Source organism: Rhagoletis zephyria, unplaced genomic scaffold (assembly GCF_001687245.7).
Source record: "Rhagoletis zephyria isolate East Lansing unplaced genomic scaffold, Rhagoletis_zephyria_1.1 Rzeph_scaffold_01457, whole genome shotgun sequence".
Taxonomy (NCBI): domain Eukaryota; kingdom Metazoa; phylum Arthropoda; class Insecta; order Diptera; family Tephritidae; genus Rhagoletis; species Rhagoletis zephyria.
Window position 1 is genome coordinate 81,484 of NW_016158541.1, and position 13,483 is coordinate 94,966.

Genomic DNA, 13,483 nt, shown 5'->3' on the forward strand with positions numbered 1-13,483 from the left:
ATAACTTTGGACCACGTCAACCGATTTCGATAATTCTTTTTGCATCGGAAAGGTAGTGTCTCAGAGGTGGTCCCATACTAATCTGGTTAAGATCCGATCAGCGGATCATGAGATATATATATATATTTTTTTTTTTATATGAGAGTTGAAGTCGGTTTTTTTTTTGCTAAAAATTACTAGTTATATATCACCTTTAGGACCATATCAATAACCCATTTTTGGTGGGTTGGTCCTTCTTCGAAGATATTCGACAACACAGACGTCCGTTGCGAAAACTTCCGCCTGGAATATGATTGGGTATGTGCCCATTCGCAGACTTTTCTGAAATTTCCGTTCAAGTATGCCTATCGCAAAACTCCCGTCGTTACTATTCGTCTGGTAATAATAAAATATTTGTAAGTAGGTAAGTTTCTATGTGTGCGTATCAAACCGAAGTCAAACCGCAATTTTCTCGTCTGTCTGAAATTGTTGAGGTAAAAATCTGTCCCTTCTTCCGTACAGAAAAAAACGAATTCAGACGTCCTTAAAATACCAGTATGTGGTCATTAATTTAATCAGAGAATATATTTTCTTTGCAAAAATTTCCTAGTACACCCGGCATCCTAAAAAATTAAAGTGCTACTGGATTACACTTATATCAATTGAACATTAAAGCAATTTTTTTTATTTAAATAAATCATCGGATAACCGAGGGGTCAAAAATAAATAACGGTGCACGTACGCTTGTACATATTTCAATTGGCATTTATTTATCTAGATCTAGACTATTTTCTCTTGTGTCTACAATAGTAAGTGCAATTCGATGGTTCATTATCCTATCGGCCATTAATTGAACGCATATCCATGAGCATATTGGATATGAAAGTATTGCCCTTATATAGTTACATAAGCAACCAAATATCACATATGTATCCACTCGTACTAATATTTCTTTCTATATACTTTCATATGTAGTTACATATGTATGTATGCATTTACTTAAAAGCTTTATGCATGTATATGCATTATGTAGTTTTCTGTCTGGAAAGCCTCTCGACCGCCTACACTGCCGCCTAACCAACTGTCTGTCGGTTCACTGACAAGAACGTGTTCTCTATCGGTGTGCGTGCGTGCGTGTTGGTCATGTCAAGAACCTTTCGGCTCTTTATCCTAACAGCCTTTCGTGCGTAATGCGTTCGTTTGTAAGACTGAGTGTCCGCTGCTGTATTTTACGTGAGGCTTTAGTTAGTTGTGCGCCCGCTGCGGCCAGACACAACAAATTCAACCAGCCCGCCAGCCAGCCATCAAGCCATTTGTTGTAGTCCTGTGAGACTTTCTCATTCGTTGGTCACGTTGATCCTTTTTTCGTGCAATTTTATTTTGTTTCAATTCGACTCGCAGTTCCATCGACATAGACCCGCACGTTGTGTATGTGTGGAGGCTATTTGTCTTATCCTACTGGCGCATTCGCAATCGCACCTTTGTGGTCTGGGCATTTTAGTTCAATGAACTTTTGTGTGTGTGTGGTATTTTTAGAAGCTTGAGTTTTGGCAATTTCGACAGCTTGCAATAATTTGAAACAAATAATTGAATATGTACATATGTATGTACGTATGCAAATAAGAACGTGGAGGGATTATTGACAAGGAGTAAAAGGAAGTTAGATTTCGCAAGTGCAAATTTTTTGCATATATGTATGTATAAGCCGTTCTTAGGCTCGTAGGCTGCAAGTAGTCCCTAAACATTTTAAAACGTTCGAAATCGATCCATTGGTTTTTGGTAGAGAAATTCATGGGAATTAAAATTTATATTAGCAACATATTCTCAAGCAGTTTTCTTGGCTTAACTTCTAGATTGGTTAGATAAGTTGAATATTTAGAGGGGGGAAAAGGTCAAGTAGCAACTACAACCAGCGACGATCATTTGTAATGAACGTCTATTTGGGTAAAGATCTACTTAGATCCACTTATCTGTAAGGAACTTCGCGGGGTCACTTTGCTGCATGCTATTTGGGTCATGTGCTTCTGCGTATAATGATCCTAGGTAGCGAATCAAAGGTCTCCGCACTGGTACACAATCTACTCTGCTGTTTACTTTTTCTCTCGACATAAGCTGCACAAGTGCTTCATTACCATTACCCAGAAGAGGTAAGTAAGAAAGCCTGAAACACTTTTTACTTCGTGCCTAGTGAAGGTGAAGTTGTGCTTGGATTCTCCTTGTTGATGTTGTCTGCTCTACTTTTCCGTTCCTATCAAGCAATGTTGCTCATCCTAAGGGGGGTCTCTAGCCTATGAATCCCTGTGCAGACTTTTTTCTTTCGGGAATATCAGCCGCTTCATTTCCCACGGTTCAACTATGCCGCGGTGCCTAGCAATGTAACAATTAATGACTGTGCAGTAAGGTTGTCCAAAATTGTTTTCTTTATTAATCTCTCACTCCCTAGGATTTTTTTGAATGAAAAAAATTATACTTATAAATTCTATTTATAAATGTTTAAAGCGTCACGTGGCATATATGTACTTTTCACAGAACAAGGTGCATTTTCGAGATTGATATCCACTGAGGTGGATAGTGGAAAGCAATTTCAATTGAAAATAAAAAAGTTTAAAAAATATGCTTTTTGCGCAATGCTGTTGTAACCGAGTGGGTATAGATGCATATTACAAGTACCGGAACGGATCACGATGGTTAAGTATTAAAATTAAATAAAAAGTTTTTAAGTATTTCTTTTATAGGAATAATTAATATATAAATCTTTAATAAATTTGTACACCGAGAACAAAATCAACCTAAAATAATCCCAAATTCAAATTTGAAAAGGAATCAGAGTGATTTTTGTTTAATATTAACAATGCCATTGTTGATATTTTCAACGATGTTTTGGTGATCTTTTTCCGAATTTTTCGTTTTAATTTTATGTTCTGCACTTCGCAGATGCTTTTTCATAGTTCGGAGACACAAAAAAAAAATTTTTCATCTTAACATGTTGCCTCTGACGGGATTTAAACCCGGACCTTCTGTGAAAGTTAGCAAATAAAATAAAGCGTCTATTCACACTCAGCTACAGCCATTCTGTAAATAAGTCTTCAAATGTTCAACTTGAATTAATTTTCTTCATCGTTCGATTTTGTCCTTCACTTCACAGTTGCCTGTTCGTAATTAAGAAAATCCAAAACCAAAAAAAAAATTAAAAAAAGGTGCCTCTGACGTCATTCCAAGCCGAGTCTGCTAAAAGCTAATGGGGATTTCGTTTCTTACAAGAAATGTTGCCCTTCCACGGTGCAAAAAAAAAATGTTTCATGTTACACTCAGTCCTGAAAAAGTGCATGTTTTTGCCTACTTATCCCTATTTAGCTCACGCATTTCATAATATTGTCATTTTTAACAACTATTTGATTTTCAGGGCAACCATCTTCCCTCACAACGGCTTAAAGGGCAGAGAATGTGCCTATTTTTCCTTACAAAAGTGTGACATTTTAAGAAACGCACAAAGAATTTTCTAGCCGGTTTACCTCTATTTTAGAATCGTACACGAAAAGAGGGAGTGGCAATTAAAAGGCGACTTTTATTGGTGGAAACGAAAATACAATAAAATATAACATAAAACACCTGTGCAGGTTTAGCTACAGCTAGGCTTTCAAATGTTCAACTTCATTCACCATGAAAAAATCAAACAACAACTTCAAAAAAAATTGTTTTAAACTTCCCCCAAAATATTTCGGAAATTAATAAAATTTACGTGAGCTAGACCGATTTGACAATAGCTCAAAAAAAAATCCTCTGCGATGGAAAGAACAAGTGGAGAAGGACTTGGCTTCAGTTTGGCAGTTTTACTCAAAGGTTCAGTTTCTTATGGAACCTCCCACCTTTTAAGCTTAAACTTTTCTATCATCTGAGATGATTTTCAGAAAAATTGTTTTTAAAAACGTATTTTATTTATAAAAAAAAATTAATTTTTGATTTAGAACAATTTTGTCTTTTCTATATATACTGTGGCGGCAGATATAATAGACTCTCCTTACTTTGAACAGTTTTGGCTATATTTCTTTGATTTATTTTATGTTTAATACTTATACAACAAACGCCATATAAATCCACTTTTCAAACTTTGTATAAAAATTATAAGAATTCGACCAATTTTCATCAAAATTTCAAACTTTCTATTCAGAATTTTATGTGCAGTTTTGTAGCCAATTCAATTTTAGTATAATAAAGAGCAAGTTTCATTTGGCCACAAAATAACGTTGATTTTTAAGTTTTTTTTTGCTGACGGTGTCACGAATTTTTATACCCGAGCGCACTTGTGCACAAGGGTATATTAACTTTGTTCACATAACGGTTGTTTGTAACAGCCAAAACGAACCGAGATAGATATAGAAAAATGTATACATAAATGTTCAGAATGAATAGAGAAGTCGATTAAGCCATGTCTGTCTGTCCGTCCGTCTGTCCGCCCGTCCGTGTACACGATATATCGAGCAAAAATTTAGATATCTCAATGAAATTCGGTATGTAGGTTTACATTTATCCAAGGTAGGCTGGTATTGAAAATGGGCAAAATCAGGCTGTAACCACGCCCACTTACCTTATAACAGTGTTTTCGAGAAATGCAGGAACTACGATATTTCAGTATATATTGGATCCGAATTGTTGAAAATGAGTATGTAAAGTCGAATTTTGGTAAAAAATAATATTATTATGAAATTTTTGGAAAATGGGCGTTAACCCGCCCACTTATGATGAAATGCTGTATCTTGTAGCCGCTTCACCAATCCTTACCAAGCTCGGTACGAACCTTGCCTAGGCCCTAGCTAAGGAATCTGTTGAAAATCTTTGAAATCGATCAATAAACCCCACCCACCTCCCATATAACGATAATTTACAGAAACACGAAGACTACGATAAATCAGTGACTACTGACGCTAATTGAGTCAAAATTTATAACCACTTTGTACAAAATTAGATTATTATATATTTTTGGATAATGGGCGTGGCGCCGCCCCTTATGACTACAAATGTGTATCTCGGTAACTGATTCATCAATTTCTACCAAACTCGGTGCACTTAATAACCTTAGTACAAGGAATAAATTCGTTGAAAATTATTCAAATCGGAATAAAATTACACCCACTTCCTGTATAACGGTGAATTTCAGACATCCGAAAACTCCGATATTTCAATAATTGAGCACGCTCCAAGTTCATAGTTACAATAATCTCTTATTAATAAATAAAACTGCTATAGACTTTTAGGAATTGGGCGTGGCACCGCCCACTTTATGACTACAAGGTATATCTCGGTAACCACATTAGGGATTTCTACCAAACTTGGTTTAATTATTTTATTAACTCTAATTCAGCAAATTATCGAAAAAATTTGAAAAACCCCCCTAGCCCATCATGCAAAGGTAGTTTAGAGGAAGTTGAAGCGACGATATTTGATACCTACGCCGGGTATATAAAGATCAGTTTCGCCCGAACTTATACTACTTTCCCATACAAAGAGCGCTCGACAATTTTTTTTATATGGAAGAGAATGTCTAGTATCGTCAGCATTGTATTTTTCTAAAAATTCTGAACAAAAAGTGGAAATTTTTCGAATTTTTATAATTTTTGTTCAAAGTTTGAAAATCCGATTTTAATGGTGCTTGTTGTATAACTACCTGGGCTTTTATAAAAAATATTAAACATAAAATAAACTAAAGAAATATAGCCAAAACTCTTCAAAGTACGACGAGTCTATTATATCTGCCGCCAGTGTATATATGTATGTACGCTGCTAAATGCTCTGTAGCCTCTTATACACATTCAAAACAAATGTTTCTACAGCAACAAATCCTACTAAATGCATATATAAATATATATGTATATATTCTTTTCGCCACTACATACTGAACATAGTAAATATAAACCTTACGTAGACGAATTTTATCGATCCAAAATGCGTCGGGTAGCCGCCAGTAGCTCAAATGGGTGCATGGGTGGTTAAATGCGTGGGTGATTGCGGGAAAAAACAAGTAAAATACGATTTTCAACAAAAATATACATATTTACGCATACCTATATGTATCTAACTTTATGTTTGTATGTATGTATGTATATGTATATGGGAAAAGGTGCGCATCAGACACGTATTTATCTGCTCTGTAGAAAGTCGAAGCATACATATTACCCATTTAACATCAAACATTATTTCATACGTAATTTATGAGTCAGTAAGTTGGTATTCGTAAGCAGATGTACACATGTATGTAAACTTAATATAATCGTTGACTAAATATACATACATATACTTATATAAATATGTTATTTATTCACTTTATTCCTTAAGATTTTGTTGATTTCCTTGACATGACCTGACTCAAGTTTTATTTTAGATATAATTTTTCGGTTTTTCTGTGCGTATGTACTTAGTCTAAATAGTCCTTTTAAATTTAGATACTTATCTAGCGTTACATAATATACTCGTATGTATGCATCTAATTGTATAAAACATCACATATAACACTGTGCGACAGCCGAAACCAGTCCGGACTTTGCTCATATTTTCTGAAAGTATACCCATCCAATATTAAAACACTCGATGGATTTGCAAAAGTTGGCTCGTATTTTTTTTATTTATGGCCTACTAAAGTTTTTATGTCCCGGCCTAAGTAAAAATGGTTAAAATAAATGTCTGAGCGAAATTAAAGGTTAAGACATATGTAGTAAAATTTCATGGAAAATATTTTCGTGCAATTTGAAAGGTTGTTAGAGTATTGACATATTCTAGAAAATGATTCTTCGGAAATATATACTAGGGGTCTTTTCAGGCAAAAGCTTCATGCCACCAACGTAAGTCTCTATAAAATTTAAATAAAAAAGCTTCGCCTGAGAAGACCCCTAGTAAAAGATGGGTAGAACTTGAAATGGGTTTAAAACTCAATCTTAATATTACCACGTATTCTACGTTTACTGATACTTTTTTTCGAACCATGAAAAAGCATCTGTGAAGTGCAGAAGAAATCGTATTGATCGAAAATTTCAATAAGACCAATTTCAAAAAAAAAAGTCAAAAACGTATCTGTTTCAAAACAATTTTCGGTTCCTGTCTGTACATATGTATGTTTCTGCGGTGTTAGTGGAAAAATGGATCGTCAAAGTATTCGACAATGGAATGGGTAAACGGACAAAAATCCGCATTTCATCAACTTTTTTTTCGTTTTTGGATACTTTTTCGGGTTTTTTGCTGGCTAGGTTAATATCTGCGATTTTATTTACAAGACAAAATATATTGAGATCATATACATATGTATAACGTAAGCGACATTTTTTTATTTTTCTTTGGATACAGAAGTGCAGTTAACTTTTTCAATTTAAAATGTTAAATTTTTTATTTATTTTTTTAATTTTTAAATCTTATGGTGCATTTACATGGTATGAATCTGTTCATAAGCCGTATGAATTTTCCTATAAAAGAAGCACCAACTCTATGAAGAAATGAATGAAAGCGATATATATTTAACAATTTTGACTTGTATACTAGACAATATTTTTTTTTGTAAACAACAAATAAAAGCATTTTATTTTGTGTTAGCTTCGAAACTAGAAGCTTATTTTTTTGTTAAATGTGCTTTAAAAAGGACCTACTGCCAATAAAGCCTTGTGGATTGCTATTTTTCCATATTTGTAATGCTTCCATTTAAACATCTTTGTGGAAAAACAGTTTTTTGTTCAGAATTGCTTGTTTACGAAACGTTTGGCATAACTTGAAATTATAGGGATGCCGTTTTCTTCCGTTTCTCAGTGGATTTTATACTTGAAAAGGCACCAAAATATGTATGCAATACTTCTACATATCTTCGTTTAAAGCACAAAACCGCGCATCAAGGAAATGCAAAACCTCGTATAGGAGGTTGCCTAAATTTTATAGGAGAGAGTGAAACTGGTCCCAATTTAAAACGGTTCTCTCTTTTAAACTTAATAATCTTCTCTCCTTATGTCTAAGTCGATATTTTATTATATCGATATTTTATTATAAATGGCTAAGGGCTTGATGTCAGGAGCTTCCGATGACCAAATATCTTTTTTGGCACAAATTTCAGTTCCGAGGTTTTGCAGAACCACGATACGCGCTTTTGTACTTTAAACGACGAATATGTATATCGCTTGAACAATATGTTAGTGTTTGGCCTAGCTTCTCCTCCGATATGCGGCGTGCGTGATTTTGTCACACAAAGTAAAGGACAGTTTTACGCCGACTCCGAACGGCAATTGTATTTTAATGAGAAGTTGTTTCCATGACAGAATACACTCGGAGGTTTACTATTACCAACAGAGGGGAAACCACTATTAGAAAAACTGGGCTTGAACTCAGGCTCTGCGTAATGCTCTACAGCAGCCGACACTACTTTTACATATATTGCTGGTATATTCAAAATACTATCCCGAACTTCGGAGTGTATATATGTAATATAAAAAAGAATGAGAGGTACTATAAGAAAATGTACCCAAAATTCTGGAGCAAATGAAAAAATGCTCATTGAAAATAGTTCACATGTATAAATTAAAAGATATAACTTAATAGGTTACAGCGCTAAACAAAAGGAAAAGTTAGAAAAAATAGCAATGCGGTTTGAAGGAAACATGAAGCCATAAAATGCTTGTTTGTTTCGTTAATACTCTGAACTTTGTAAGATATGGCACTCTATTATTTGCAGTAGTTTGCAAATATTCACTAATGGTTCTAAAATCGCAAACATTTTCGTGGGATGTTTTTGTTTGATTTCGAATTGAAAATACATTACGATCATATTGTACCGAAATAAGTGCGGTATCCCTGCATTTTTGTAAAAGCCAGAAAGAAGCATAAACTGTATGAAAAAATGAAAGGGAGAAGTATACATGCCTTCTATAATTTTGACTTATATGTATATTTGGCAAGTCTTTGTGTAAACAACAAAAAATACACATTTTCATTTCTTTGCCAGCTTGGAAAATATAGGCTTATTTTTACTTAAACGTGATATAAAGCTCATTAAAATGTTCTGTAATGTCTTGTTGTTGGTTTGTTATCATAGTTCTTCGTATTTTTATTGTCCACTAAACGTGAGTGGCTTCAATTTAAAAAGTTCTAGTACAAAGAATTTCTTTGTTTTGAATTTGTTTGTTTATTGTTTTTAATTTTTAAAATTCATACTTTTGACATGTATGTGAATGGTGGAGTTGCCGCTTTCCTCCTTTTCGGTGGGTTTTTATATTAAAAAGGCATCAAAATGGGAAAAACCCCCCTTGGTATCTCTGCATCTGTTAAACTTTTTATGGGAAGATGTATGAAAATTCAACATGCTATAATTTCATATGCTTAACAGTATCACAACAGTATGTTTACAGTATCTGAAGGCGAAAAACGTTGCCGTGGTAAACAAATTATTTTTTTGCGAAAGTTAGCAAAGTGCGAGCAAAACCGGAGATGAAGATGTTGTGTATGTTGTCAGTTGCATGCAATTCGCCTTCAGCTAAAACTTCATCTCCATCCTCAGCTTTGCTTTCAATCTATTTGCAACTTTAATCTTCAGTTTTATAGTTATGTTCGTCTAAATCTACATCTAAGTACATCTTAATCCTAATTTGATTCTCAATTCTAATCTTAATTTTTAATCTCCTATCTCTTATCTCTGTTCATTTCTTTGGAGTGTGGAATTACGGCAAACAGAGCCGAAGATATGTTAACTTAGAAAAATGCTTTTTCAGGAGATGCGTTTAAACTTTTAAGTTAGAGTTAGAAGCCACACAAGCATATCCGCTTCTCAGAAGAAATTACACAAGATTTCAGACAAAATTACGTCACGTCTTCACTGTAGCCAAATTAATAAAAACACATTAGCTTTTCATTTAAAACTAGCTTAAAATGTTTCAGTAAAAACATTCGCTTTAAAGCTTCTCAAGTTCCTTATTTTCTACCTTTATTACGACTCGAAAATCACTGTTAACTATAAAATACGCGCTTCGACACTGAACTTAACTGAATTGACTGTTTTGCTGTTTGTCCATACCATTGACAAAGAAATCGTAATTTCCCTTTCATAAGCGGCATTGCCGCATTTTTGCATCTTATCTATGGGTACACAATATTTTTGTTGTTACTTATTATCATTTGTTATTATTTTTTCTTGGTAAAGTAAACTTTTAAAGTTTGTTGTTAACATTTGTTTGCATTCTTTAGATTATTCGTATCTAGTATGTAGGTACAGATAAGTATGTATGTACATATGTACATACAATATGCACGTACTTATTTACAAAAATCCTATCCGCTACATAGGAAATAATGGGACGGCATCGTGTGTGCACTTTGGCGGCTTTTACTTCGAAGCAGTCGTGGCCGAGTGGTTAAGGCGTCTGACTCGAAATCAGATTCCCTCTGGGAGCGTAGGTTCGAATCCTACCGGCTGCGGTACTAATTTCTTTTTTAATAAAAAGAAATAAATTCTTTTTCTCAGTTTTTAAGAGTTGTGCTAAACAATAATCTTTTTATTAATAATTTTGCTTACTTTTTCTGCATTTTTTGTTGCTAAGTGTAAAAAATGGTTAGATAAATGGAAAAACATATAAAGTTTAAAAAAATGTTCAATGGAAAACTCTTATTGTTGCATATTTAAATATTTGTATTTAAGAGAATATACTGCATTGAATACGATATACATATGTATTTACGCATTTATGTACATTAGGGCGGGTCATAGAAGGATTTTACGTGCAATGCAAGAAACTATGGCGCTAAAATCAATTTGGAGTTTGCCAGATTGCGAAACTAGGTATATTTTACTTATCAATTTACTGTAGTGTTGTAAATAAGTGCCTAAATTAGGTATAAAAACATGCTATAAGGGGTTTTTTGGTATTTGTATTTGTATATTTTACTTCTTGAATTTTTTTCTTACAACTAAAGTTCAATACCAAATGCTTACATATGTATGTACATAGGTATATATTTTCACTCATTATCTACAGACAGTCCACAGATGAATATTTCAAAAAAATCACCGGATACTAAATTTTGTCAGTGACTCTAATTAATTTAGTAAAAATTCGATTTGAAATGGAAATGTTTAAGAAATTTTAATTTCTTATACATACTACATATGTACATATGTATTCTGTACTGAATTTTAGTTGTATGAAAAAAAAAATAAATAATAAAATGTGAAAATTTTCACTTTTGCGCCCTCTGACGGATGTTTAAGAAATAAGATAAGCCTAGAAATAAATTACTCACACCAGAAACCTCCTATACCATGTTTTTATAAAAAATTAAAGCGCTTCTTTACGAAACTACAGCAAATTGCTTAGTAAGGGAAACTTATTTTCGCAATTTGGCAAGCTCCAAATTGATTTTAGACCCATGGTTTCTTCGGCAAATTCGCGTAGAAGTACACGTAGAATCCTCTACGCCTATAGTAAAAAAAATATGCCATACAAATTGACCCGCCCTAATGTACATACATTTTTCGCAATTGTATCTTTATTTTCATACACACATGTAGCCGTGTTTTCTGTTTAGTCGCAGAATACGTCTTAGGCCGAGGCCACGCAACGAGCTGAGCGGTGGACGGTATACAGAAATGCCGCTCATTGCGTGGCCACTTCAGTAGTATTTCATATATTCCAATTTTAAGCCGCTCACCGCTCAGCCGCTCATTGCGTGGCCTCGGCCTTACGATTCGGTATGGATGCCTTGTTCAAATGTTGTGGCTGTAATTTGAAGAGCTTCACAAAAACGCGTATCTATTATTTTTATAAGTGATCAGTTTGGGATCAATTTTGAGCCTTTAAAGTGCTTTAGCAACTTAGCTTTTGCAGACATAACTTTGATTTTCGGAATATAAGTTTTTTAGAGTAATAGAAATACTATTGTGTACAAATTTTATATAAATTTACTAAAAACTGAGTGTTTTAAGGCAACAAATTGTTGCAAAATTTGCAAAAATTTTTTTTATTTGGAAAATGTTTGAAAACCGCTGGAATGATTTTGATTTAGTTTTTTTAGTCAAAAATTCAAGTANTTTATATAAATTTACTAAAAACTGAGTGTTTTAAGGCAACAAATTGTTGCGAAATTGTATTTCCTTTCGTTTGGTATATGGGAAGTATTAGTTGAATTTTTGCTCATTAAACCAAAACGGAGTTAAGAAGGCGTTGCAGCTGAAAACGAGGAGCGGCAGTTGCATATATGTACATAATTACGACATATGTTTGTATATATATATGTATAGTATTTATATATGTACAATTAAAAATAGCATGAAACGAAGAAAGAAGGCAATGTAATGAATGAACTCAAGCCGATTTGCAATGCACGCAAATGCATTTAGATATGTGTGTAGTGCTTGCTGTTGTTGGTGTAGCATTTATGCAGCAATTAGCAGTAGGCAGCAAATGAAACAAAAGACTTTAGTGAAGAACGTGCAAAAGTTGCAAGCCAAATACTTGTGGTACTTATATGCTTACGTATACAGGCTAGCTCGCTTGAATATACACGTTTAGAGGACGCATCAGTAACAAATTAAAACACAGCAACATCTCTCTACAGCGTTTGCATGTTGCCGCCTCCTCTTCTGCTGTCACTGCCGCTGTTGCATGAGCTGAGCTGAGACCGTCTGTAACAATTGCAAATTAACAAAATGTAAATGCCGCGCAGTTTACACACACACACACACATACACCCAACTACTCGCTTGCGCACCAACACAAGCATAAATTGAGTTTTGTAATTTTGCTGCGCGGATAGCAACATGCAACAACCGTGTTGCATCAAAATCCGCTGCAACAAATAAAATGAAATTAATCTGAACGATAAAAAAACCGTTGTTTGCTGCAGCTAAAGTAGGCAATATTAAGCTGCTTCGATGTTCATATCTTTGCTGTAACTGCTTTTCAAGCTACCTGATAGGTTTGCTGCTAAAGCTTGTGGCAATCAAAGCTGTCGAACCCAGATTTACTGCTAGAATATATGTATGTATGGATGAATGTGTGTGTGGCGCATTTTAATTACAAACCAATGCATAAATGTGCATACACAACACTCGTAACAATAACAAATCAACAATTGCCTACCAACAGTTTAATTGCCATTGCCACTGCCACTGTCATGGCCGCACCAACCGCCAATGCCGTCAGCAACAACATCAAATTAATTACATAGTACAACTAATTACGGCTTAATATGCTAATTAGTCGTTGTAGGCTGGCGATGAGTTGTTCGAATAGGTACATTACACAGATATGTAAATATGTACATGAATGTATGTACGAGTACGTCTCTTCCCAGCCAGCAAAATCATCGTAAACGAGCTTGTAACTGGATATTTTCTCGAAGAAAAACCGGATGAAAAGTCGTTTATGATAGCCATTTACGATTCGTTTTCGAATACTTTTTCGCTTGAAATTGTGGAGCGCCTACTAACATATTATGGTTCAAGAAAAATTTCCAACAAAATGAAAACTTTTTCTTGTGGTGACAAATT

The 13,483-nt window shown here is 34.2% G+C and overlaps 1 protein-coding gene and 1 non-coding gene across 3 annotated transcripts in view; one reads left to right on the top strand and one right to left on the bottom strand.

Moving 5' to 3' along the window:
• The window catches only part of LOC108364077 (leukocyte elastase inhibitor-like), a 12,713-nt gene extending 2,688 nt beyond the window's left edge, over positions 1-10,025 (bottom strand). Inside the window, exon 1 of one of the 2 annotated variants that reach the window (XM_017617639.1) lies at positions 9,983-10,025. In XM_017617639.1, the coding sequence (XP_017473128.1) occupies positions 9,983-10,010 (28 nt within the window). In that variant the 5' untranslated portion in view covers positions 10,011-10,025. Of the gene's footprint in view, positions 1-9,920 lie in introns of both variants that reach the window. The other variant, XM_017617640.1, reaches the window with a different exon arrangement.
• Positions 10,026-10,331: 306 nt separating this feature from the next.
• On the top strand, positions 10,332-10,413 carry TRNAS-CGA (transfer RNA serine (anticodon CGA)). The gene has a single exon. It is a non-coding gene; the product is annotated as a tRNA-Ser (tRNA).
• The last annotated feature ends 3,070 nt before the right edge of the window (positions 10,414-13,483 follow it).